Genomic DNA, 21252 nt, shown 5'->3' on the forward strand with positions numbered 1-21252 from the left:
ACTACAACCAATGGTGGGCGGTCACACGCACACTCAAAACACTTTTCATTGAGAAAGAGATGGCTTGGTTTTTCTCCCTTTAGAGTTGGTTGGGAAGTGGCCTCTCAAGTGGGCTACACACCTACAGTTTTAACAGATCCTGTAAATTAATTGCAAAAATAAGTTTATAAATACATTGTACATGTTTGAAGATTATTGCTGAAAACGTGCAAAGGATGAGATAAAAATCTACGAGGGATTTCAAATCATCTGTAAATGAAGGGGTATAACCAAGTGCATTCAGTGCTTTAAAATGTTTTTATGTGTGTGTGTGTGTGTGTCTCGTTCTCTTTCCATATCTCTCGCTCCATCTCATCCCCCTTTCTCTCGCTCAATCTCTCCCTTTCGCTCTCGCCCTCTGTTAGTTGTAGTACACTTCCGGTACAGTAGGTGGCAGTATAGGCAAAGCCACGTACTTTTGCCTAAAGTGCGTCATTTCCTGGCCACTGCCCGTTTTGATCAGGTGTTTAGTTGACGCTTGACAGCTCCCTTGGGGCGGGCACTCTTTTCCTAATGCACTCAAGATGAGCGACAATCAATAACAAGAATGGGCAACAAGAAGAAAGTTATAGTAACGGGTGAGATAATTTCGCCGAATGAACGACTCGGCTGTTAATGTAATTTGTTGTTATTGTGATAGTTTTATCGAGGCTAGTTACTAGTACGAGTGGCAATTTAAACGATCGGTTAAATCCAAATTATTTTCTCTTTACATTGATGAGCATTGTTATTTTCTTTTACCTTTTTATTTAAAGCGTGGTCAGCCAATAAAATTAGAGATGGGAATTATTCTTTACTCTTCAGGTTTTGAGCCTTTTGGAGAACATGCTGTGAACTCCAGCTGGGTGGCAGTACAGGTAGGGCCTTACTTGCGAGTTCCTATTAACACGTTGAAGTGTCTTTACACTGTGTTTAGCAAGGGCTGTGCCACTTAATTCAAAAATGTGGTTGGATTAATTATTTGAGGACTGTTTTTCTCCCTGATAGGAACTGGAGTGTTTGGGGCTCGGTGAGGCGATAGATCTTTATGTGTGTGAGGTGCCTGTAGAATATCAGGCAGTGCAGAGTCTACTGCCATCTTTGTGGGAAAAGCACCGACCACAGGTACATTGGGAATCACTGCATTACGCAACTCTGTGTGTATTATAAAATGCTGCTGATTTCATAAATCAACTCTTTTGTGTTTTTTGGGGGGGTCCGACATGCAGTTAGTGGTCCATGTTGGTGTGTCAGGTTTAGCAACCACAGTGACTCTGGAGCAGTGTGGCCACAACAAGGGCTATAAACGCTTGGACAACAGCCGCTTCTGCCCAGCTTCCCAATGTTGCATGGAAGATGGGCCCGATTGCATCAGTTCTCTAGTAGACATGGACACAGTCTGCAAAAGGGTTAATGACGCCGATGTAGGTGTAACTGTGTCAGTGTCCAAAGATGCTGGAAGGTGTGTGATGAAATTCTCTCACATTGCAATTTACACTACACTGCGATTTACACAAAAATTGCATTCTCTAGTTTGAACACAAACTTGTTGTGGAGCAACTCATGCAACATTCATGGGCATATATTCTTTCTCCATACAGTTTTGTTTTGTAAAGCTGTGCAATTAAATGCATGGTAAATCTCTTCAAAACGTCCCTAACTTTGACAGTAACTATTTTCAATAATGCTTTGACAGATACCTGTGCGACTACACCTACTATTCGTCTCTGGTCCTCGGCCACGGCCGCTCTGCTTTCATCCATGTGCCTCCGCTGGGAAAACCCTACAGCAGCCAGCAGCTGGGTCGAGGCCTTCAGGCTGTCGTGCGGGAGATGCTGACACTACTGGAGGTGGCCAACACTGAAGAGCAGCATGGCAAACATGCACATCAACATCAGCATGACCTCCTCTGACTCGCTGGTATCATTCCTCACATACATACATAACCATGCTTTATGAAATGTACATCGGTTGTAAAAGAACTTGAAATTGGTACTTGGAGTTGCTTTTCTCCAATGCCAGTATGCCCCCACATAATAGTCTTGCATAATGTGTACCAACAGTGGAAATTGTCAAAGTGACCAAGACAGCTACTGAACATTTTCACTCTGTGTTATGGTTAATATTTAGATTTCTGCTTGGTAACTAAATAAAAAAATCGGAATTGTATTGTTGAAACTGTCCAACCCCTTCAAGTTATTAAGCATATACAGGACATTTTTTAGAACTATTTTACGCCTTCCCAAACGTCCCATTTTGTAATTATTCCAATTTTTTTATGAATAGTTCCCCAAATAAAAGGAGACACTTTACATGCAGTATTTACCTCTTTCCTCATTTGAATGACACAATTCCATCTTTTTTAGCTCTCATTCCGGACACAAATGAAACTTTTTTTCCCCCGCAATAACACGACCAGATGAAAAAAATGTTTTACATTTTATCTACACCTTTAACATTTTTTGATTGATTCCTCAATATTGGCAGTAAAATTCCCAGATGATATTTTACATATTTACCTTTTTCCGCATTTCTATATGCCGAGTATAATCTGCTGCGCACACAGTGGCCACTAGAGGGCAGTATAATACTACCTCCTTAGTAAGCAGAGGATAAGGCATACATAGCTTTGAGTATTGTAATATTATCTGTCTACATATGTTGCTGTATCATTTGTTTTCAAATAAGGTTTAAGGTTCATAAAACAGGAACATTGATGCTAGCTCCCTTTAGCCTGTATACAAAGTTTTGTGAACTACTGTTATAGGCAATTATAATTATATTTTGTTTGGTGGCCCTTTTTCTCCAATAATGGACAGCGGTATTTATATTGGCCACTCACTAAGTAGTAGTAATGGTAGGTGTGAAGTGTGGTAAAAAAATAATACATGAGAAAGGCGACATAGTAATGGTATAGCCTGTATGGTACAAGTTTGTTAGTATTCTTTGCTTTTATTTCCCATCACAACAGCTGTGAAACAGCCACCATTACTTTCCGCAACAACCCTTAAAAGTTTCCACAGTAAGGCTTGAAAGTACATGATAAAAATAAGCTTGTGAAAAATACATTGTATTTCCACTGTTGAGCAGGCAAATGTCATTTTGTCCACAGATGGAGGTAACATGGAGAAAGGCCTGAAGTGTACCAAATGTCCTTGAATGCATCACAGCAGAGGTCCATTCAGATGTGGCATTATCACAAGCACTGTAAGTTTATCGTTATTCATAAACACAAAGTTTTTAGGAATAAAAAGTTTAAAGTATGGCTGCACTATATGGCATTGCAGATTGCATCATTTACGTCTATATTTGATACTTTCTATGAATGCGTACTTCATTTCTCTAATTGTGAGTCAGCACAGAAGAGCAAGCTGCTATCATTCCTTAACAGCAATGTTGAAAAAACATTGATCTTTGGTGTCTTTATTCATCTGTGCCTCACCAAATACAATATTAAATGATATAGCGGACTTCTTTTTCTCTTACCCGACCTTGAAGAATATGACCTAATTCACTCAGTCGTTTTACTGCTGCTATGTAGTGCATAGCGAGTTGCTCATCTGCATTATGTTTCGTGGCTGTTAATGTAGTATTAAATGGTTCTTGTTTTGTTTGCAGAATCTTTAACAAGGCAGTTTATGTACAGTAAAACAAGGCCTCTTATCAGTCATAATATGCCATTTCAATTCCAATGGTCATACTCAATGAAAAACCGAGCACCGATTGTCCTTAATAAACATCTTGCACGCTGCACTCATAAGCAGTTACCTTGAAGTTATTGCATTGTTTCCCTGCTAAGCAACATGAAGCGCTACATTAGCAGACAAGTAAAACCATGTTAAATGCCGACAGACAAGATGCTTCTTGTGCTCCAGACGCAACTGTGGGCGGGCTCCATCGTCCAACGTGGAACTTTATTTATTTACTTCCGCATTCTCACGTTTTATTTGTCCATGAGTTTAACCAGGCTCTGCCGGAGGTCATTGAGGTCAAAGATCTTGATGTCTAGAATTTCAATGGCCCTCTGAAGCTCAGTGTCAATGCGGTCTCGGTCCTCCAGAGAGATGCTCAAGTTCTGCTCCGTGTTCTGGATGCGGCGCTCTAGCTCGGAATTGCGCATCTCCACTTCCTGTTGAGGAGATTCAAACATTTTAAAACGACTGCTTTGTTGCTGTGTGGAAAAGATAGACACTCACCGGTCACTTCATTAGGTACACCTCCACCATGTCATGATATCAATGCGAGCTGTATGATTGTGGAGTACCGTATAAACGTCTATTCTTAAATTTAGCCTTACCCGTAATCTGTGTATAGCCTGATCTCTGTCCCGCTCTATCTCATGATAGTCTGTTTTCTTGCTTTGCAAAATGTGGATTTCCTGCCAAAAAAAATCAACAAAGCATGTACTTAAACGGAACCATTATTTTGAAGGTATACGTATGCAGACCTCATCTTTGGCCTTCAACAGAGCCTCCAGTTCCTCTAGAGACTGAGTCAACTCGTCCTTCAACAGGTCACTGGGGCCGTGACCCCCGTGGGCCTCCAGGTCAGCCACCTCAACGCACACAATACACACACACACAGAAAATCTTTTGCTATTCATGATATCTTCAATTTTCATGTCCTCACATTCAATTGTGGAACCGATAGCAAGTTCCTGAATCTGAACAATGTAGCATGCATTTTGCAGTAGAGGACTGAAAAAGAGTTAACAGGTTCCTAAAATCCACCGCTTAAGAGAAGCTGCAGAAGCGAGCAAGAGAAAGAAATGAGCAGATGCCATCTCCCTCTGGTGATCGCTGTCTTTTTTTGTCCTAAGTGGGCCAATGAAAGTAGGATATGGCTGTCCTACAAACTCTTCCTCCTTTCACACCACCACCACTGAGACATGAGCCATTTTACTTTCAGCCAATTGGCCCTGTCATCCTGAGAAGGAGCAAAAAAAACCTCGCAAAAATCTGAATGCAGCCTGAATTGACTAATATGTGCTGGAAATGAACGTTTAGGAGATTTAATAGAAAGCTCAAACTCTGTGTAGATGTTATTGACGAGTCTGCTCTCTTTGGATTGGAACATGATTATGTAATTGATTTTTGAAGGCCTCTCAGGGACTCTGCAAATGAATTGTAGGATACGATGTGAATTTGCTGCTCTGCTCACTTGTTCTCTGAGCCTTTCGGTTTCCTCTTGATAAGCAACCAGCTGCTTCTTCCACTGCGCCACGTTAGTATTAGCCTCGTGCAACGCCGCCACTAATTTAGAGTTACTGTCTTGTAGCGTGAAGAACTCCGCCTCCAGGTTCAACTCGCAAATAGACCTGTCGCAAAACAAATGACTATTCATGAAAACCAACATTTCTTATAAACATTCAGTTTTTTTTTGTGTTTACTGTCTTTTGTGTGCAGAGGACTTTGGTTACCCCTCAGAGAGCATCTTCTTGATGCGCTCCTTTTCAGAGGACAGCGTGATGTCTGCGCTTTGACTGCGATACAGCTTGTCCTCAGGCCCGTTGACGCACATGACTGGAGGGGACTGGAGGTCATCGGAGAGGTCCTGAAGAACAAATCGGTAAATGCACTCTCCGCACAACTCCATGTTTCTTTTTTTTCCCAATTATTTCAAATGACCAGATAGAGAGTTAAAAGTAAGACTACTTACTTGTGAGAACTACAGATGAAATCCATCACAATGTTGAAAAAAAAGACAACAAATAGAATCATATTAACAGAAAAATAGCTAACCATGCAACTCTTAACAGTAATGTTAGCACTGGGGCTGGTGCTTAACATATATCCACTGGTGTTTTTATTTTTATTCTTTGCTTTTAATGTGAGCAAAAGAGATGGAGCAGCAGCTCAGTAGATAATCACAGCTACATAAAAAAAAAAAAAGCAAACAAAGTGAATTTCACATTTTGTTGTATATTTGCCTCAGTAAAGTTTGTTTAGCGCAATGCTAGCAATGCAAAATCCAAAAGACGGGATAACAAACAGCACAGTGTTGGTGTGGGTCACACGAAAATGAGTCGAAGGGACTGATTGTTAATTATTCCTAATTGATCTGGTAGGTCTGAGGTGACGCCGTGAGGGCCGAAGAGGAAGCTGTTGGGATAATTTTACCATCGTCCAACATTCTTCACTGTCGCTCCCCTCTGAGATAAGTGACCCACTTCATCTTTTTTTCCCTTTACTTCCTCTTGCTTCATTTCTTCCTCCTTCCATTCTGTCACAGCGGTCCCATCTAATAACTGGCCACACACACACGTGTGTGTGCAACTATTCTTGGTACATCTTATGAACTCAACTGGATTTATTTTTATTGTGCTTCCACAACAGCCACAGCCTTACTAAATCGCTGTACAGAAAGGATCAAATAATCATGATTGTACAGTCTCAGCAAACAAAATTGTCTCCATTCAAAATAGCGACCTTCAAAATGGCACTTTGCATATAGAATTCATTTATGATGAACGACGGTATATTTCATCTTTAACGACTTTGCGCTCACCTGCGGTGCAGCGATGTTGAGGGCTGTATTTGCCAGTTCTTTATCTTGGGACTTTTCACGAGCCAAACGAGCTGCATCTTTCACTTCTTTGAACTTCTCTGCGAACTTGTCAAACAGAAGCAAAATATTGGTATGGTAATGAAATCAACATGGGGAAATTAGTCACCGCTGTTATTTCAAAAGGACTCGTGCGTTCGTTACCTGCTGCAGCTGTTGCTCTGTCGCAAAGCCCAAACCGTAGACCGTGTTGGCCCTGCTGTCAGCCCACTGACCAAACTTCTGCGATGTCTTTGTAAATGTCATGCTGGGTGTAACAATGCAGTTGATAATTGCCTACCAACAAACAGATTACAGGAGGATTCAAATGAAATACTATTTTTTTTTTCTCTGAATTAAACCGATTTGATGCATATCTCTGTGTGATACAATTCAAGGACGGTTTGTTTTAAAGTGGAACAATTTGATTTGGATGGATAAAGTTTCCTTCAAAGAGATTCAGGTCGTTTTTTGTTTCTCCCTTAATTTTTTATCATGTCACACCAAGATCTATTGATTTATACCTTGACTGGAGAGTTTAATTTATTGCATGAGCAAGCTTGTAACTAAATTTACTTGTTGAACAAATCAATGGAATGCTATGAATCTGTTCCAGCTCCCCCGGCAAAAAAAAAAAAAAAAAAAAGATGTTATATGCTTACAAACCTTCACCAGTCTCAGTGCATAAAACCAATTCATGAAAAGACATGAGCTCAAAACTATTTATAAAGCTTGTGACGTCATCTCCGTGTGTTATAATAATGGCACCGAATGAAAATCCTGGAACTGTGCACCAGGGCGGGGGCTTTAAAAGAAGCTGTTTGCCTTTGTGTCCTTATTTTCCTGCCAAAAAAAAAAAAAAAGATTACACGGGCTGACGTCTGACTGTCGTCTGTCTTCTCCTTTGCCATGGATGACATAACGTGTTGGATGCAATGACACACGGTTGATATGCTAGATGCAGGCGACAGTGAAGATTACACTTCAAGGCAAAAACATGTGCCTGGGCAAGATTGGTCCGTTGACCGCACAACTGCCACTACGCACGGACCGGACGGACGGCTTTCTGGCAGGCAGGAATGTGGGTCAGACTCGAGGTGCAAGCAGATCAGATAAAGCCCCCCCACCCCCTCAGTACTTGATGTGTCGTCCGTAATCTAAATCCAGAGAGCAGCCACAGAAATGCTCTGCAGTATTGTTGCTTTATTGACCATTTCTTACTTTTGAAAAGGTTCAAATATGACTATTTGGCTAAGGACTTTTAACAATTAAGGATGAATCTGAACATTTGTTTTTATTTCAAAGATGTCCAATCAAAGTGGAATTGTTCCATTTGAAATGTACCGTCCTTGAATCATCAACATTAGGCCATCATTTATTTCACCTTGGTGCCGCCCACGCTGATGATGCGGTAGACATTGCGATTAGAGTCAAAGAAGAAAGACACGCTGACCGCATGCTTGCTTGCCGGGATCCAATTCCTCTTAGTGGCCGGGTCGATCTGGAAGACGTGAGCCCGCGTGCTGAAGATCGGCTGCTCTCTAGAGGAAAACAACAAAAAATGAAGACTCAAAACATTTTAAATGGCGGCAGACGTGTGCTGACTCCTTTTTAACGAGTTTTATCGTGATTTGTTTATTCTGAACACTGCCACATCAAGGGTGTGTGCACTTGTGCAACTACATTTTTACAGTTGTGGCACTTGAAGATACTGCTCTGGTGTAATCTCCCCATTTCTGTTCATCATCAACATGACCATGTTGCTGGAAAGAGGGGCAAGTATGACCACCATGATAAAAATCAGGCCACGTCTTCTTTTTACACAGTGAATCGCTGTGCCAGTCCCGGTAGAAGTGTTGTTTTTTTTCTGGCCAGTCATAATAGTACATTTATATCTGACCCCGTTAGTGACACACAAATCCAATTGTGTAGTTCTTTTTGTGGGGAGCTCACAATATTTCTTCCTTGCAGGCGCTCCTGCACATAAAGTGCACTCATGTGACTGTTGGGCTTTTAACAGCTGACTCTCTCCAATCAGATGAGACATGTTATAATTCTCCTTTTCATCCCACGCTAATCCGTCCTCATATTTTAAATGGTGGGTTGGTTGGAATAAGGAACGGTGCCCACAAGCCATACCTCCTGTGTTATACCTGAATGATTGTTTTCATTGCTTACTGTGTGTCATTGATTGCTAAGATGCAGATAGTCTGCAAACTCAATCAAGGAGTTTGATGATTAACATTGTTGGAGCTAACTGGCTGTACAATTCTTGACCCATTAGTACGGAGGTGGGCAAGTCCAGTCCTAGATCCGCAAAAAACGGACAGGACTGGGGATCCCTATAGGACCGGACTTGCCTAACCCTAATCCCCAGATGTGGGGATTTCACAAGATTCAAAGATTCAAGAGATTCAAAGCGTTCATTCAGAAAAATTGGATCATTGGATCATACCGAATCTTAAATATATAAATAAGGGCAGTCGGATTCAATGTAAAAACACAAAATATAAAAACACTATACACAATATATACAACGACTAAGTTGAGGGATGTGCAATTTTGGCGTGTGCAAAAATGGCATTGTGCAACAGTGGTGGTCTCAAAGCAGAACTAAGCCACATAGTGAAGGTTGAGGGGTCCAGGCTGCACCTCAGGAATTAATGAGGTCATTTGAGCGACAGCACTGGAATCGCAATCTGCTCTCTCCTGTCACCCTCACAGCTCAGCTTTCTTAAGCTGCAGCTTTAGGAGCACTGACTGATTAACATATGCAAAAATTACTCCCTGATCTTCTATTGTGTTGGTCCCTCTAGCATTCATGTCCATATATTTTCATGGTTATCAATTGACCACTGTTTACTGGAAAGCAAGATCTTACCTTTCTCTATGATGAGGAAACATCTTACAAAGTGTTGGACGTTTCTTTTCTAGAGAGAGATTAGGGAGCAAAATAAGTTTTGTAGCCTCATTAAATGTATTTATTTTGTATTTATTCAAAATCAATGAATGCAAAACTCACCCCATGTCGTTATTGTAACTGATGAGTCTGTCTCTCAGTCTCGACTTTCTATCCAGGACTAAAGGTGCTTTCTTCCTGCTGTCCTTCGAGAATTCAAGAGGTCGCTGCTGTGGCACTGTGATATGACACCTCTGCAGTGTCAAAGCCGTCAGTGTCAAGTGGTGAACATTTTTTACAAAAGAAGCTTCATCTCTTTCGCTTCCCCACAAGCTCCGTCCTGAGCCTCAGTGCTGGCTGGGTGATCTGCTCAACTTGACAGCCTCTCACTGCTCTCCCTTTACTCGTCGGGCTTCACACGCTGATGAGCGACATCTACGGCAAGCAGCAGGAACTGCAGCTTTATGACGACGATAGAAAGCGGAATTCATATTGTCGGGAGACCCCATTAGAGTACAAAAATCAAAATGGACCCACACAGGATCTGTATCTCATTTGGTCATTGGATACTACAGTTTGAGGCCGTTATTAAAAGTAGAAAAACGCCTCGTTTAAATTTAATTTTGATATAGAAATACCAAAATTGAAACACCGTTTAATATTCTTATTTGTTGTCTGGAAAGACTTAGTAAAAGACCAATAGCAATGTTTTTCATTCTGAACAAATTCATTTTCAAGCATGTGAACTTAGGTTTTGAACTAATTCGTGGAGAAAGTGAACTTTCCCAACACTGCTTACTATCCATGGTCTTTTTTTTTTTAAACAAAACTACATATGGTATTTTTTCCACCAAGAAAACAGTGACGAGACAGGGAGGCACGCTTCAGAAAAATAAGAAAAATACACAAAAACTGCGTCCCTGGGTGGGCTCGAACCACCAACCTTTCGGTTAACAGCCGAACGCGCTAACCGATTGCGCCACAGAGACGGTTATGCACATCGGGTTCAAAATATATTACTTAAAGACTTTACACTTATTGTCGATCGAAAAATGATGTGGGCCGCGCAGGAGGTCACGGTGGACGTGAATAGTTCAGCTAAAACTGCCCTAAACCGATACCCATAACCATTCGCTAAAATAACTACTGATGCGATATTTTTTTGGCCACTGTGTCCGGATGTAGCGCTGCAGGCACGTTTTGAACAGGAAGTTGTCAATACGAGGAGGCGGCCCATTTAAAAAAATAATCTCCGTCGCCAGTCCGCGATGCCACTTTTTGCTCTTTTGGGAGTTTTCTACCTAAATATCTCTTGTCAACGCGATTTGATGGTAAGTTTTGTCTTAAATGACGATTTTTTAAAAAAATGTTTTATTGTTGTTACTCCGTCCGTGAGCTATTTTAACACCGTAACCCCAATACATATAGGCAGTACTACGAGGTGAATTGAATGTGAGATGACTTCTTAAAATTTCAGGCATCCATCTTCTATGGCACAGAGCGGCTGCAATGAATGGAGTGCCCTATATGGTGCGTGCAATTTGTTTTCGTACCCTTTGTAAAATAAGGTTCTATGTTAAGACTTCTTGGGCGGTGGCACTATTGGGCCATCATGTGCAATGTTGTGGTGGCCCTGCTAGAGCTGGCACTTGCCCTGTATATTCATGATATTATATTACAAAAAGTATATCACAATGAGTAGTCCCAGGAAGACACAGAAAAAGTAAACTGATGGCTAGGGCTCACCGTTTTAAAATGGGAGGCGAGGTACTTATTCTAACAAGGAGGGGTGAACATATTAAAATTTGCTACACTTGGTGAAAACATGCCCAACACACACATACACAAAGAACCAACACATAACTGTACGTACTGTACGACATAAGGCATGAAAGAGATGCGTAAATACACATTTATTTCTCCAAGCAGATACAGTCTTGCGTTAAGTGGTCATCAATCATCAATCATCAATCACTTGAAAGTCATGTGCAACGATTCTGACGCCATAAAAAACTGTCCTGTTTAATAGATGCGACCATAATTCTGTTTTTATGCACTGAGAAAATGTAGAATGGAATGTTATGTGTGTTTTTGCGAACGTTCGTTAGTTTATTTTAACTGCTACGTCTTTGTCGCCCTCTGCTGGAAAATAATATAAAACTATTCCTATTCATTACAATGAATAATGAATACAGTCAACAAAAGGATACTACAGTATTGGCAATTTGAAGCCAATTTACTACATTGACACTTACATAGCTCTTTATATAAGGTGCTCAAAGTGTTTTACAATGCTCCACATTCACCCATTGGAACCGTGTGTTTGTCATATATACATTTTATAGACTGGATAAAAACGTGGAGGCTGTGACAAAGAAGGCTGTCCAGTTAATTCTTTTGATTACAGTAATTTAACTAGGCTTCAATTTTTGTTTAATATGCTCAAAAGCTTGTAAAAAGAAAAGGTTTTCAAATCAGTCCTGTTTAATTGGCCAATGAACTTTTATATAGTTTCGTTCTTGTTGTGCCAAGTTTAGGAGAGGTACTTAAACCACCTTATTTCTACGTCCTATGAGCCTTTGAGCAAAATGTGGGAGGGACGTCCATTATAGCAAAACCAGCAGTTTATTGCAATGGGAACCATTAGGTGCTACTCCATTTTCTAATGTAACAGGCTAGGAGCCTGACTTATTTTGTGATTTTAAAACTGCTAGCAAGAGCTGTATGTAACCTCATTGCACTCGTCCTCATTCCTCGTCTGACCAAAGTCATACCGCTCATTGACGTGCATGAGTGTGATTCTCTTCTTGTGATCGTCACAGAAAACAGTGTACATGAGCAATACTACATACAATACATTCAAGGCAGTTTTTATGAAAACATGTCTTTCGCCACCTCTGAAGGACCTGAACCTCTACTTCTACATTTACTAGTGTGTCTGTTTGTTTTGCACAATTATCTATTACTATTCAAGACAAGGACAGAATGTGAATACTTTAACCACCTCATAAGAGGTCAAATCCCTACTTCTCCTTTGTCTCTCATTTTTTTATCTGTACTTCTACTTAAGTACAGAGGCCACGGCCAGGCCATGATTGGCATGGTGAATCAGTAGTTCTCCTTTTTTATACAGGCATCTTATTCTTAAGTACATAGTGTGAAAACTTTTTTGCAACCTCTTATGGAATCGAATGAGTACTTCTCATTTTACCAGTTGTTTTTTTATTTCCACAAATATATGTGCTTTTACTTAAGTAGAGATTGAATACTTTTGCCACCTCTGACTTCATTTATAACTACTTAAATATATAGTGTGTACTTAAGCCACATGGGGGTGGGGGGGGGAAGCAACAGGTACCGTGGCGTACAAAGGAGGCAGGCCGGGTAGTGAGAGTGCACGCGCAGTGGATGTTTACTCGGCGTCGGCGGCGCGGACGTCAGAGCTAGCGAGCGAGCGAGCGAGCGCCCAGCATGCACCGCGAGGCCGTTGAGAGCTCCAGCAGCTGCTAGTGAGTCTCGCCAGTCGCCCCAGCGCCGAGCAAGGCAGGCAGCATTTCTTCTATGCTCCACACAACACAGTACATACATTATCCCACTCGGGAGGGGGGCTCCATGTGAGCAAGGGGAAAAGGCTGACTTGTCTACCTTCCAGGCGACGGAGAAAAATGCTGTGCGGACGCCAGTCGAGTCACCGCGGCGGCGTTTGAGTCACGATTGTCTGTCGGTTTCCATTTTGGAGGATTCCTCCCTCCATCCTCCGGGCAATGACAACGGTCTCGGCAACCCCGCAGCAGATGAGGGACCGGCTGCTGCAGGCCATCGACAGTCAGAGCAATGTGAGTAAAGCTAAAGTGGCTATCACGGGGCTGGGGGCTGCTAACGCCAGCCTGTTTACATGCAAGTCCGGCAAACTCCCAACTTAAGGCGCCCGAGTCTCGTGTATGCATTTAGTGGCCATTTCTTTGAAAATCTGTGGCCCGTGCTCGTCGGTTGTCACTGACAATGGTGAATGTGTCACAAAAAAGGGAGGAGAGGCTCCCTGGGGGTAACAAGAGTTGACAGCTTGGAAGCTAATTTAGCAACAGTGGCTGTTTCTCTTTCCCCCCTTGCCTGCTTGAACCCTCGTAGTCCGTTAGCCCTCTCAGTTAGCGTGCTAGCACCTAACACCAAAGCAGGGAAGTCGCATTTTTAACTTTACACCGGAATAACACGAATAAACGCGCGCTCGGTTAACCGAAACGTCTTGGAAACGTCGTCCACGTACATCTAATGGGCGAGAGGTTGGCTGCCGACCGCAAAACGCTCACATGTCCCCGTTAAACAAGTGTCGGATGCGGCTAGCCAACTCGTAGCTTGGGGAAGCTAGCTGGAAACGAGCGACTCAACTCGGTAGCATTAGCATTCTCGGCTAACGTTAACGCAGGTAAATGTTCACACACACAGACTTTGGCTTACTAAAACTGTCTTGTTTCTTTTACATAAACGACGTATTGACTGTTGTTTTAAACGCCCCAGTGACGCAAGTTCGCCTTTATGTTTGCCTCAGTCAAGTTTTTCTCCGAGTTGACACATTGCTGAGTACTTTTCAACGATTCTCTTTGCTTTGAAGCTAATGTCCGTAGCTCGTTGCTAACTTGCCCCGTTACACTCCTGCTAGTTTGCACCGCGACAATGTATCTGTCTGTCTATCTTTAGTATTAGTTGTGTCATGCAAAGCTTACATCTGGGGAATCTTTGTTTTGTATCCCATCAACTGGATAGGGGAAATTTCTCTCACAGATATCTGTCTATCCGGAAAATAAATGGCATTCGATTCACCATCAACCCTGGCCCCACTCGTGATCATTACACGTCTCACACAAGGCAAATGATCTTTCTGTTGCAGATATGCAATATGGTGGTTGTACTTGAGGTGATTACCTGTCTTGAGAAGTATCCTATCACCAAAGAAGCACTTGAGGTGAGAGAATTTGACTCTATTTGGATGTCGAATTTTGCCCCTTTTCCACTGCACAGTACCCAATCCCCTTGGCATGTCTGTTCCACACCGGTGGCTCGTAGTTGTGCATTGCGCCTCCAGATTTGAGGATACCGTCCTCGAAATTCAGCTTCCATTATTGAAATACAGTGCGGAATTGACATCCTCCTCAAAGTTGTATGTATTCCTATATTCTCTGCCATACAGTGCCGTGAAAAAGTTTGTGAACCCTTAGGATTTTACAATATATTTGCACTTTTTTTAAAGAAATGACGGTGACAAGTTTACAAAAGTGTTACAGGATATTGACACAAGGCTAGTTAGCATTGACACAAATCTGCAAAACCCTGTTTTAACAGGAAGCATAAGAAAATAGCAAAAAAATCAAAACACAGGTGTGAATAAGTTTGTGAACCTTTCCACCTATAGAAGTTAAAACTGACTGTGTGACATGTCTTTCAATACTAGATGACTTCAGGTAATTTCATGTGACTTGACAGACCTTAAAGCCACACTTGTTGTATACTCACCTGAATGTACTTGTCATTTAGTAGAGCTATACCTGCGTGGACACAAACATTACAAATCTAGCAATGGGAAGATCTAAAGAGCTGTCTCCAGACCACAGAGGAGCAATAATTGCAGCTCACAAATCTGGAAAAGGTTACAAAACCATAGCCAAAGATCTGCAGCTACATGTTTCAACTGTAAGACAAGTGATTTACAAGTACCAAGAACATGGAGTAACTACTTCACTTCGAAGATCTGGTCGTCCAAGGAAGATAACAGGCAGAGCAGAAAGAAAGATGGTGAGAGAAGTCACTGATAACCCCAGACTTACCTCTAGAGACCTTCAGAAATCTCTCTCAAGCAAAGGAATTGAAGTTCATGACAGCACCATCAGAAAAAGACTGGCTCAGAATAACCTTCATGGAAGGGTAGCAAGGAAGAAGCCATTACTATCAAAAAAGAATATTGCAGCTCGGTTAAAATTTGCTCAAGAGCACATAGGAAAGCCTCAAGAATTTTGGAACAACATTTTATGGACTGATGAATCTAAAATAGAACTTTTTGGCCAAAATCAAAACAGATTTGTTTGGAGACGACCAAGCACAGCTTATCAACAAAAGCACCTCATCCCAACTGTAAAACATGGAGGAGGACGAGTACTCGTATGGGGCTGCTTTGCAGCAGCAGGACCAGGGCAACTTACCATCATAGAAGGAATCATGAATTCCGAGGTTTACCAAAATATTCTGGAAGAAAACGTTAAACCGTCTGTAAAGAAGCTCAAGTTAAGAAGAAACTGGATGCTGCAACAGGACAATGATCCAAAGCATGCAAGTAAATCAACATCGGAATGGCTCAAAAAGAAAAAATTCAATGTTCTGGAGTGGCCCAGTCAAAGTCCAGACTTAAATCCGATAGAAATGTTGTGGTCGGACCTGAAAAAAGCAGTGCACCAAAGAAAACCATCAAACCTTGGACAACTGAAGCAGTTCTGCAGGGAGGAGTGGCCCAAAATCTCCCCAGCTCGATGTGAGAGACTCGTCAGTACTTACAAGAAAAGATTGCAAGAAGTCATTGCTGCTAAAGGAGGTGCAACAAGCTATTAACTCTGACTGTTGGCAAGGGTTCACAAACTTATTCACAACTGCGTTTTCATTATTTTGTTATTCTTGTGTGTTTATAGTTAAAATATAGTCCTATTAATTTGTATTCAGCCATAATGGCAATGTGTCACCATTCTGTAACACTATTGTGAACTTGTCTCCGTTATTTCTTTAAAAAAATGCAAATATATTGTAAAATCCTAAGGGTTCACAAACTTTTTCACGGCACTGTATGTCCAGAAGCCCCAATATTGCCAGCCAGTTTTAGAGCCCTTTATCTCATTTTTCAAGACCTGCCGGATGTTTTTTTTTTTTTTTTGTCTGTGTAACTACCAAATATTCATTGTTAAAGCTCTTCGATTACTTTGAAGCTAGAAAAGCACCACACAAATGAAAGCTAATTTAAAAGAAATAAAACATTTCTAAACTCAAAACGTGTGCTAATACCCAATCCAAATGCACTGCATTGACACCATCTTCAGGGATTTGTTTGTCATTACAATTAACAAGCTTCTTCTGCCAGACCCTCCTCCAGCCTCCCTTTTGGAAAAACTCGCCTTATGTCTATAAACATGAGGGCTCCATCTTATAGCACCTTTGGCGTTTTAGAAAAGCTTAAAAATGCATTGGATTAAAAAAAAAAGTTGCCAATTAAGTCTTTTTCACCTTACATTGTTGTTAGCATGCCTTTTTCCAGCTGATGCAATACTATCTTGCTCTAAACTGAAATGAGGAGAGATGAGGCCGTGCAGTGGAAAAGTGGCATTCTTGCGTTTAAGCTCTCCCTAACACACGTTTGCATTAGGAAACCCGACTCGGAAAGCTGATCAACGATGTACGGAAGAAGACCAAGGATGAAGACCTCGCCAAGCGGGCCAAGAAGCTCTTGCGGAACTGGCAAAAGCTAATTGAACCTGGACCAGCGGTCCCAGCGAGCGCTCCCGGTTCCACCAATGGCAGCTCACATCCCTGCAGGACGGAAGCCTCGCCACCTGACATCTCTTTGCCGGCGAAGGGAGTCCCCGAAGTCAAAGTCCGAAATGACGTTCACAACACGTATTCGCCAAAGGCTGAAAAATCAAGCAGCCGCAAGCGCCGGGCGGAACACAGAGACAGTGGAGTACACTTACCGGAAAAAATGTCCAAGTTATCTCCTTACGATAACTCTGTTTCGCCACCGCCCACCAATGGGATCGCGGCCAGTCCGGACACCCTGCTCGACCAGGAGGTCGTCCCGTCCCCCGACCGATCTCGGATAGAGCACCTTGACAACGACAAAATCAACAGAATTCCTGTCAATGCCGTCAAGCCTCGGCCCAGCTCCCCCGGTGTGGCCAAACTCCCGAGCACTTCGTCTTTAATCAAGGTTGCTGTAATGCAGCAGCAGGCAAGAATGGATGATGGCGGCGGCGGTGGTGGCGGTGGGCATTATCAAGCCAGAAGTCCCCGTGGCCTTTCCACCAGTCCAAGGAGCACAAAACAAGACGCCACGACCAAGCGCTCTGCAGTATATGCACAAATGCTACCATCTGTCCCCAGCCCTTCGCCCAGGGATTCACCCTTGCCTTTACCCCAACCTGCATCCCCCTTGGCTCAAAGCGCTCACTCTTCTCATAGGTCTTCAACTCCGTGGACAACCCCACCAGAGGCCCCCTCCCATTGGCCCCTACAAGACTTATCCATGACACTGGAATCCCCCTTGGTTTCCCCCACGCCCCCTCGCCCGCAAAACAATTCAGAACTCCATCAGCCCGCGCCCGAAGCGGCCCCGGCCGTCTGGGACGACACGGACGGCTCGCTGACTTCGGCCTCGGAGTGTAAGAGGAGGAAGTACCGCTCTAGAGACTATTCTGTCAACTTAGATGGCCAGAAAATAGAGGACACCACTAAGCCAGTACGGTTAAAAGAACGCAGGCTAACGTTTGACCCTGTCACTCGTCAGATTAAGCCCCTCATCCATAAAGAGCCTTCTCAGTCCGAGGAAGCCCCCACTCCCGAGCCCGTCGAGCCCAAGCAGAGAACTGAAATTGGTGTCCCGCAGGCCACGGTGTCGGGGCCCAACCCCGTTGCCAAACCCAATCCTTTTCACCAGACAAACTGGAAGGAGCTGTCCAGAAACGAAATCATCCAGTCCTACTTGAACCTTCAGAGCAACGTGCTCACCTCGTCCGGGGTGCAGGCCCCGAGCGCACACTTTTTCATGTCCCAGTATCTGAAAAGGGAAGAACAGGAAGTGAAAGAGTCGAGGCAAATGCACGTTTTGCAGGTTGATAGCCCGGCATTGGATTTACCGGGCGTGAGTCGGGACGTCAACGACGAGGACCTGGACAGGATACACAACCAGCACTGGCCCGGCGTCAATGGGTGTTTGGACACCAAGGACGCCTGGTATGACTGGACAGAGTGCATATCGTTGGACCCTCACGGGGATGAAAGCAAGCTGAATATCCTGCCGTACGTTTGCCTCGACTGAGGGCTCGTTTTTTCCCCCCACTCCTGTTTTTTTGTTGTTTTTTTGTTTTTCTGTCTCCCCACACAGATAAGATCATATAGGATTTTGTTTGTTGCAAAATCCAGGCCTGCTAAACTCCCTCATCCCTCCCGTGCCTCCTCCTCCTCTATCTGTGATTGAGATTTTGGTATTAAAAAAAAAAAGATGAGAAATTAAAAAGAATATTTGAGTTTGTGATACCAAGGGCTGATTTTGTGTTCATTTTTCAAGCTGAAAGTCGCAGGAAGGATGGAGGTCCCACGTTGCAGAGCGCAGCTACTAGCAGTCACAAGAGGGCAGAATGAGTTCTGCTAGCAGAAAAGGTCACCAATATTTTAGGCTCACAGGGTTGATACTACTTTTCTTTCTTTTTTTTACCTTTTTGAATCCTGTAATACATGGCTCAATATGAGGGTGGGCTGGTGTTTAGCTGTCCTGTTCAGGCCGTCATACTGGTGTTACTGGTGTTCATCTGCCATGTTCAAATATGAGTCTGAAATACTGGCGGTTACCAGAAGCTTTATGTGAATTATAAAAGAGTAAATTATAGAGTTCTTGTCATGTACACATCTATTTATTTTGGCTAGTACATTTTACAGGACTTTGATTTAAGTTTTTTTTCTTCCATAACATTTTTTGTTGTCACTGTTGTCAGTCTCACCTTTATGTTTCACGAAGAGCCCCCCCCTCCCCCTGCCCTGTTCCATAAATTCATTTGGATTTAACATTCCATAGACCTTCACCGTAATGCACTGTCTCCAACACCCAGAAATAAAAAGTGTGCTCAAGAAGATGATTTCAAACAACCAAAACTCCCAACGGTGTAAAAGGAAGTCTAATTGGAATAATATTCCTGTATTACACAAAAGTTAGTGCTGTATTTTGCAGTTATTGTAATGTATCCTAATTTAGGTACATTGGTGCCTTGAGACGAGTGTTCCCAATTTACGAGTAGATTAAGGTACGAGCAATTGTTCAGCCATTTCTTTTAAAATTTGGTAATTTTATTGGGGAGGTGTTCGGACAGAAGTCCAAGTATAACATGACTTCCAGGCTAACACCAGAAGGAGCAGCATGATTGACAAAACCAAATTCCATACATTTTATTTCAAGATGCTTTTATAAAGTACAATATTGCAAAAAATGTCTCACGTAGGTGTCGGTGGCTCAAACTGCCATTTCCGGTAATTTCAAACAGGGAAGACAGAATCTCAAAGCACCAGTGTATTGGTTCATACAGAGCCCATTCCATTTATTTTTTGAACCTCCAGAGGTACGTTAATCAACACATGCCCAAGCAGTTATTGATTGTTCAGTTTTCGAGATTCCAACTGTTCAGTTTTCGAGATTCCAACTTCAACTAGTATTTTTCAATTGTCAAGCCAAACAAAATGGAGACACAGAGAAGAGAGCCCAGTGTCAGTCACATCATTTTTGTGTGAGCATGCATTTTTGATTTTGCGTTTCCTTTCCGCTCACCCGTCACCATCATCCCACTAGATGTCAGATTGGATAGTGCACTTGCTCATTCTTCCCTACCAATGTGCCTTTGGTAAATTGTAAATCTGCATTTGCTTCCACGCGTGAGGCCCTGTCGTCGTGGCCGGCCGGGTAGTTTGTCAAGAAAGCTCCAAATCCTGTGATCAGTATGAAGCTGGTATATGCATTGTTTTCTGTCTTTTTTTTTTTCTTTTTTGTACACAGAATTTTTGTGAGGGTGCAAGTGCGGAAGGCAGAAGAAGTGCACACCACAGCTGGCAATAAGTGCTACAACTGGTTGATAAGAATGTTTTCAGGAGTTTTGACTGGGTTATCTTTGTTCAGTGTTTAACATCTCTCAATTGTTTGACAAATAAAATGATCTAATTCTTAATCTCGGCTTTTTTATTTGATTCATTCTGTGAATTAGGTGCATTATTCTCCTGAAAAGTGTCGTTATAAACTCGTCCAGAAGGGGGTGCGCTTGGCCCGTTTGAACATTTATTGGTAGCCTTGAGGTCCCAGCATCAGGTCTCTTTATTAGAACTTTGATCTTTGACCTCGCTAGTACCACGATTGCACTAGCTGAAAGGTTTTTCATTACTAGTGCTGCTTTTGACCTATTATGACCTGAAGCTGGATAAATACCAAGAATGTCAAATGACCCATAACACTTTTTTTTTTTGTCCCTCTTAAAATCCATGTACTTGTACACCTTTTGTGCTCACTCATCAGATTTAGTGCAGTAATAGAACTGCTGTCTCTTACAAGTATTACTACTAGTATTACTACTAGTATTACTACTAGTATTACTACTAGTGCCTTATCGTTACCTATTGGGTACTTTTAGATGAGTACTTAAAGAGTGAAAGGTTGTAAGATGCGATTGTGAGTGAGTAGGCCAAAAGTGGCATTAGTAGTGATTTATTTATTCATTTTACAAGGCAGTTGTTCCACTAGTGCTCAGAATTTTCTAGAGCGGATGAGACTGGTCTAGTATTTGGGCCTCACGGTTTCACAACTTCAGAGTTGACCTCTGTAGGCTTCTTTCACCATCTCCAAAATGTCAGCAGTCAGAATGTAAAGTTGCTTGTTTGTCACTCCCAGCTATTAGTCAATTAGTCAATGACGTCACCGTCTCACAGACACTCAGCAGGATGAGTCGTGATTTTCCCCTCAGGTGTTTACTCTGAATCAGGTCTGTGCACACCTGGATGATGTCACCAGCAGC

At 42.4% G+C, this 21252-nt stretch overlaps 3 protein-coding genes and 1 non-coding gene across 10 annotated transcripts; 2 read left to right on the forward strand and 2 right to left on the reverse strand.

The window, feature by feature from the left end:
* The first annotated feature begins 468 nt into the window (after positions 1-468).
* LOC148387759 (pyroglutamyl-peptidase 1-like) lies at positions 469-10267 on the forward strand. 3 transcript variants are annotated; one of them, XR_015862505.1, is made up of 9 exons: positions 469-617; positions 844-896; positions 1027-1143; positions 1248-1480; positions 1715-1938; positions 3131-3225; positions 4450-4564; positions 5424-5586; positions 6086-10267. XR_015862505.1 is itself a non-coding variant. In XM_088395864.1 (6 exons), the coding sequence occupies exons 1-5, from the start codon at positions 587-589 to the stop codon at positions 1929-1931; spliced, it is 651 nt and encodes a 216-aa protein (XP_088251990.1). In that variant the 5' UTR covers positions 469-586; the 3' UTR covers positions 1932-1938; positions 3131-3292. The 3 variants fall into 3 exon arrangements, 2 of the variants coding, with proteins under 2 accessions (XP_088251990.1, XP_088251989.1); XM_088395864.1 differs by lacking the exons at positions 4450-4564; positions 5424-5586; positions 6086-10267 and having other exon boundaries at positions 3131-3292; XM_088395863.1 differs by lacking the exons at positions 3131-3225; positions 4450-4564; positions 5424-5586; positions 6086-10267 and having other exon boundaries at positions 1715-2330.
* LOC148387760 (homer protein homolog 3-like) lies at positions 3426-9952 on the reverse strand. Of its 2 annotated transcripts, none has more exons than XM_088395856.1 (10): positions 9584-9947; positions 9443-9491; positions 7946-8102; positions 6727-6858; positions 6526-6630; positions 5438-5571; positions 5179-5335; positions 4466-4573; positions 4316-4396; positions 3426-4147 (listed from the first exon to the last, which is right to left on the reverse strand). In XM_088395856.1, exons 2-10 carry the CDS (start codon positions 9463-9465, stop codon positions 3962-3964), a joined length of 1083 nt encoding a protein of 360 aa, XP_088251982.1. In that variant the 5' UTR covers positions 9466-9491; positions 9584-9947; the 3' UTR covers positions 3426-3961. The 2 variants fall into 2 exon arrangements, with proteins under 2 accessions (XP_088251982.1, XP_088251983.1); XM_088395857.1 differs by having other exon boundaries at positions 3912-4147; positions 4215-4396; positions 9584-9952.
* A 108-nt stretch (positions 10268-10375) lies between the features above and the next one.
* Positions 10376-10449, reverse strand: trnan-guu (transfer RNA asparagine (anticodon GUU)). The gene has a single exon. It is a non-coding gene; the product is annotated as a tRNA-Asn (tRNA).
* A 223-nt stretch (positions 10450-10672) lies between these two features.
* Positions 10673-20415, forward strand: crsp7 (cofactor required for Sp1 transcriptional activation, subunit 7). 4 transcript variants are annotated; one of them, XM_088395853.1, is made up of 5 exons: positions 10673-10791; positions 10938-10990; positions 13113-13296; positions 14346-14420; positions 16857-20415. In XM_088395853.1, the coding sequence occupies exons 3-5, from the start codon at positions 13225-13227 to the stop codon at positions 18522-18524; spliced, it is 1815 nt and encodes a 604-aa protein (XP_088251979.1). In that variant the 5' UTR covers positions 10673-10791; positions 10938-10990; positions 13113-13224; the 3' UTR covers positions 18525-20415. The 4 variants fall into 4 exon arrangements, with proteins under 4 accessions (XP_088251979.1, XP_088251981.1, XP_088251980.1 ...); XM_088395855.1 differs by lacking the exons at positions 10673-10791; positions 10938-10990 and adding an exon at positions 12821-12969; XM_088395854.1 differs by lacking the exons at positions 10673-10791; positions 10938-10990 and adding an exon at positions 12833-13038.
* The last annotated feature ends 837 nt before the right edge of the window (positions 20416-21252 follow it).

The sequence above is a fragment of the Syngnathus floridae genome, chromosome 14, assembly GCF_059516105.1.
Source record: "Syngnathus floridae isolate MCC-2025c chromosome 14, RoL_Sflo_1.0, whole genome shotgun sequence".
Taxonomy (NCBI): Eukaryota; Metazoa; Chordata; class Actinopteri; order Syngnathiformes; family Syngnathidae; genus Syngnathus; species Syngnathus floridae.